The sequence below is a fragment of the Engraulis encrasicolus genome, chromosome 12 (assembly GCF_034702125.1).
Source record: "Engraulis encrasicolus isolate BLACKSEA-1 chromosome 12, IST_EnEncr_1.0, whole genome shotgun sequence".
Classification (NCBI taxonomy): Eukaryota; Metazoa; Chordata; class Actinopteri; order Clupeiformes; family Engraulidae; genus Engraulis; species Engraulis encrasicolus.
In genome coordinates, this window is record NC_085868.1 from 19,339,367 (window position 1) to 19,345,268 (window position 5,902).

General features: G+C 43.7%; 1 protein-coding gene across 1 annotated transcript in view; it reads left to right on the plus strand.

Annotated features, from left to right (window-relative positions):
• Positions 1 to 3,784: 3,784 nt before the first annotated feature.
• LOC134459387 (sushi, nidogen and EGF-like domain-containing protein 1) overlaps positions 3,785 to 5,902 on the plus strand; it is a 32,316-nt gene continuing 30,198 nt past the window's right edge. The window contains exon 1 of the mRNA XM_063211729.1: positions 3,785 to 5,014. Within this exon, the coding sequence (XP_063067799.1) occupies positions 3,838 to 5,014 (1,177 nt within the window). The 5' untranslated portion in view covers positions 3,785 to 3,837. The remainder of the gene's footprint in view (positions 5,015 to 5,902) is intronic.

Consider the following 5,902-nt stretch of genomic DNA (forward strand, 5'->3'; position numbering starts at 1 on the left):
TTTAACAATAGTTAACCCTTAGTAAATATCGAGTTAGTCGCTATGTATGTGTTATTCCTCATTTCTTAACTATTATCTACTACCATTAGTAAATGGTTAGTGTGTGCTGATGTAACGGTTCGCTATGCAAAGTTAAACCTTAGTTAAGCCTTATTTTTAACATTAATTAACCCTTAGTGAATCACGAGTAAGTTGTTATGTATGTGTTATTTCTCATTTCTTAACCATTAACTAATACCGTTAGTAAATGGTTAGTGTGTGCTGATGTAACTACTCGCTAAACAAAATTAAGCATTAGTTAACCCTTAGTGAATCACGAGTCAGTCATTATGTATTTCTGTGAAATTATTAAGTACTGTTAATTAATCATTCGTCTATGGTGATTTAACTTTCTGATAAGCATTAGTAAACCATCATTAAAATGTCTGATAACCCACCTTTATTTATGAAAAAAACATTATCTCTTTGTTGTCTCCTACCACCTAACCATTAACAAGTACTATTAGGCATGTATGGTAACGGTTTGTAAACTCTTGCTTTAGCATCAGTGAAGTCTTATTTAACCCTTTTGTAATGGTTAGTGTGTGATGACTGGTAGCATGGCAAAAAGTAGGCCTAGGCCTAAGTTGAGGCTCATGTGACTGCCCCTCATGGATGCTTCTGGACATTAACAAATGACTTGTTAAGCGTTGCTTATGCATTATCAAGGAATTACGAACCATTACTTAAGTATATCTGGGGAACTGATCTAAAGTGAAAACCTGTTATGGCTTTACAACACATTAACGAATGACTTGATAAGCATTGCTTATGCATTACCAAGAAGTTTCAATGCATTAGTAACGCATATCTGGGGAACTTTTTAAGTGAAAACCTTTCCATACTTTCCAAAACATTAACAAATGACTTGATAAGCATTGCTTATGCACTATCAAGGATGTATAACCATAACTCATAACTTTTTAAGTGAAAATCTTTCCATGCTTTCCAAAACATTAACAAATGACTTGCTAAACGTTGCTTATGCATTATCAAGGAGTTACAACTCATTACTTAAGTATATCTGGGGAACTGATATAAAGTGAACACATTTCCATGCTTTCCAAAACGTTAACAAATGACTTGATAAGCATTGCTTATGCATTATCGAGAAATTTCAACGCATTACTAACGCATATCTGGGGAACTTTTTCAGTGAAAATCTTTCCATGCTATCCAAAACATTAACAAATGACTTCATAAGCATTGCTTATGCTTTTATCAAGGATTTAAAACCCATTAGGCCTACTTAAGTAGGCCTATATCTGGGGAACTTCTCTGAAATGAAAACCTTTCCATGCTTTCCAAAACATTAACAAATGACTCGATAAGCATTGCTTATGCATTATCAAGGAGTTACAACTCATTACTTAAGTATATCTGGGGAACTGATCTAAAGTGAAAACCTTTCCATGGTTTACAAAACGTTAACAAATGATTTGTTAGGCATTGCTTATGCATTAACAAGAAGTTACAACTCACTACTTGCGTATATCTGGGGAACTTTTAAAGTGAAAACCTTTCCATGCTTTCCAAAACGTTAACAAATGACTTATTAAGCATTGCTTACGCATTATCAAGGAGTTACAACTCATTACTTAAGTATATCTGGGGAACTGATCTAAAGTGAAAACCTTTCCATGCTTTCCAAAACGTTAACAAATGACTTGTTAAGCATTGCTTACGCATTATCAAGGAGTTACAACTCATTACTTAAGTATATCTGGGGAACTGATCTAAAGTGAAAACCTTTCCATGCTTTACAAAACGTTAACAAATGATTTGTTAGGCATTTCTTATGCATTATCAAGAAGTTACAACTCACTACTTGCGCATATCTGGGGAACTTTTGAAGTGAAAACCTTTCCATGCTTTCCAAAACGTTAACAAATTACTTGTTAAGCATTGCTTATGCATTATCAAGGAGTTACAACTCATTACTTAGGTATATCTGAGGAACTGATCTAAAGTGAAAACCTTTCCATGCTTTACAAAACGGTAACAAATGATTTGTTAGGCATTGCTTATGCATTAACAAGAAGTAACAACTCACTACTTGCGCATATCTGGGGAACTTTTAAAGTGAAAACCTTTCCATGCTTTCCAAAACGTTAACAAATGACTTGTTAAGCATTGCTTATGCATTATCAAGGAGTTACAACTCATTACTTAAGTATATCTGGGGAACTGATCTAAAGTGAAAACCTTTCCATGCTTTACAAAACGTTAACAAATGATTTGTTAGGCATTGCTCATGCATTAACAAGAAGTTACAACTCACTACTTGCGCATATCTGGGGAACTTTTAAAGTGAAAACCTTTCCATGCTTTCCAAAACGTTAACAAATGACTTGATAAGCATTGCTTATGATGAAATAACACATACATAACGACTTACTCATGATTCACTAAGGGTTAATTAATGTTAAAAATAAGGCTTAACTGAGGTTTAACTTTGCTTAGCGAACTGTTACATCAGCACACACTAACCATTTACTAACGGTAGTAGATAATAGTTAGGAAATGAGAAATAATGCTTACATAATGATTAACTCATGATTCACTAAGGGTTAACTAATGGTAAAATAAGGCTTAACTAACCCTTAAGTAATGCCTAAAAAGGGGTACTTATTATAAAGTGTTACCTCTTTTCTTTATAGTACTTCAGTATTACTTTAGTGTTGAGCGCTGACACACTGTCACTATGGTCCATTTTGAATGCATTTCTTCTTCTGGATATTTCCCTTATATAATGTGTACAGTACTTTAGTTGTGGTTTAACCTGAATGTGTGTGTGTGTGTGTGTGTGTGTGTGTGTGTGTGTGTGTGTGTGTGTGTGTGTGTGTGTGTGTGTGTGTGTGTGTGTGTGTGTGTGTGTGTGTGTGTGTGTGTGTGTGTGTGTATGCAACTTCTATAAAGGACTGTATGTAGCGCGACATGACAGACTGGTCAACATTATAGCCCAAGGCATTAAAGAGGCACAGGACATTTCAACGCAAATACACACAAATTGCACAGTAAAAATGGACTGGTTCAGCGACAGTCATGATGACACACTTTTAAGCAGCATTCCAAACACACCGGACCATTATAGATGCTGACAATAAAAATGTCTCCTTTGTGGAAATAGGTTGCCCCTTTGATCTCTACATGGATACTTGCTACCACTCCAAGATCCTAAAATACCAGCCACTTATGGATGTGGTCACAAATCAAGGTTTCAACTGTAAGCTTATTGTTCTTGTGTTTGGCAGCCTAGGACATGTACATAGGCTTGCATTGTCTACCCCTAAACAACTTAAATTAACCAGGCCATTCTGACCTGTAATGTATTGCATAGGACCCTATGATTCTGATCAGTCTCTACTGATTGCTATGACATTTGCTTCCATCACTATTTGGATTTGTAATGCTGCCTTCTTGGTGAGATCCAAATAAAAGTACTAAACTGTGTGTGTGTGTGTGTGTGTGTGTGTGTGTGTGTGTGTGTGTGTGTGTGTGTGTGTGTGTGTGTGTGTGTGTGTGTGTGTGTGTGTGTGTGTGTGTGCGTGTGTGTGTGCGTGCGTGCGTGCGTGCGCGCGTGTGCCTGCATGTCTGTGTGTGCATGTTTGATGCGTGCGTGCGTGCGTGCGTGCGTGCGTGCGTGCGTGCGTGCGTGCGTGCGTGCATGCGTGTGTGTGTGTGTTCTCCCCCCTCATCTCTCTCTCTCCGGCAGCTGCTCTGTTGAACCTGGCCCAGTCCAAGCTGGGCCGGCCAGCGCTGACCCACAGCAAGGCCCCCCAGGTACACCTCCCCCCCATGCCCTTCCGCAACCCCCAGCGCCACATCTCCCTCTCCAAGGCCCCCCCTGCTGCCGCCGCAGTCAACAGGCCTGGAGGTGGAGGTGGAGGTGGAGGTGTAGGCAGTACCACCCCGGAGCGTAGCCCCGCCACTCCACCTCAGCCCCCTCTAGTGGTGACTGAGAGAAAGACATCGCCTCAGACCCAGCAGCAGCAGCAGACGTCTCCTCAGCAGCAGCAACAGCAACAGCAGCAGCAGCATCAGCACACCACACACACCTCTAAAAACACACTCACCACCAGGAACCACCTGCCATTCACCGCCAAGCAACACACCTCCTCACAGCCCCATGTGCATGCTAACAAGTGGGGGAAGACCAAGGCGGACGTGGGTGTGGAGGCGTCTCAGAGAGCTGGACGTGTTGGATTCACGGTGGTGGAGCCACCAGTAGAGGACATTGTCAAGGTGACACCTCCACGACAACAACAACACCTCTCCCCAGAGACGCATCCTCCACATCCACAGCCACGCACCCACCCAAAGCCTCAGCACCGACCCCCAGCTCTGCTGCTGTCCCCAGGTGGAGGGGGTGGGGTTGGGGTTGGGGTTGGTGTGCGCGCCTGGACCCCTGCCCAGCACCAGCACCAGCAGACGGCAGCCCTCACAGCCCTCTCCTTCTCCTTCTCCGAGTCCGAGTCCGAGTCTGAGTACTCAGCCGATGGGCCCCTGGAGCCCGGGGATGACGATAGTGACAGTGATGGTTACGGTGAACCAGAACGGCAACCTCCAGTGTTCTCCTTCACGACCCCCTCCCGACGGGTACACAGACCCTCCTCATTCGGACCTGGTGGTGTTGGTGCTGGTGCTGGTGCTGGTACCAGTGCCGGTGCTGTTGCCGGTACCACCACGCAGGGTAGGTTCACCACCCCACCACGCATGGGTGGTATCAGCCTGATAGGTCGGCGAGACCAGGCGCAGACTCAGGATCTGGGTCTGGGCGTGGGCATGGGGCTGGGGACCACGGCGTCCAGAGCGGAACCGGAGGAGCTGGAAGAGCTGGACCTGGTTCTGCCGCCTCTAGGCTGCGAGGACGAGCCCTGCTACCCGGGAGTGCCGTGCTTCAGCAGACCCGGAGGGGGGTACCGGTGCGGACGCTGCCCCGTCAACTACATCGGGGATGGCACCTCCTGCAGAGGTAAGATTTATGTCCTTCACACATGTCGCTACTAATTACTCGCTCAGTGAGTGAAGTCAATAGAATGTCTATGTGTCCCAGCAAGACGAGTTGGCGAGAGGTGTGCAGGCGATGCGACGTGGGCGGATTCCGAGTTGAAAATATTTTAACTTTGAGCGAGGCGAGTAAGTGAGTAACCAATTGGAATGCAGAGTTCGGTACTTCTTGCTTTTGCATTGGCAAATAAACCCACGGGCACGTTAAGCGAATGTTCCATGAGCAAGTTGCGAGTAGGCAAGTGAGCGAGAAGTGAGAACTTAGCTTTAGAGTCCTGAGGCTGTAGAAGCTACAATTGCACTGCAGTGTACCCACGTTTCCGAGTCGTGAAGGAATTTGTAAATAACATTCAAATACAAAATAAATGGAAAGGAGTGTGGGACCAGGAGGTCTTCACTCTCCACAAGTGCTTTTTTAGTATAGTAGAATAGCGAAGGAAAACCTTTTCACAAGGATTTTTATTGAGACAGACAGAGCCCTGAGTTCAATGCTCTGAGAGAGAGAGAGAGAGAGAGAGAGAGAGAGAGAGAGAGAGAGAGAGAGAGAGAGAGAGAGAGAGAGAGAGAGAGAGAGAGAGAGAGAGAGAGAGAGAGTTCAATGCTCTGGCCCTGTTCATTCACACTGTTGAAAGACAAGTCAAGGCACATTGACAGCAGCGCACTAAAAGCCGGAGTGTGATTGCCCTTTGTTTGTAATAAGGCTTTTACTCTACTTAGCCTTCACCACTACAGTTCTGCTCCACTTAACCAAAACAGACAAGCGTAATGCATGTTCATGAAGAGAAGAAGTAGAAAAAAAGACAGAAAATTCATTCGGTCTTTGAAATTAGATGAATTAGCCTCTACAAATCAT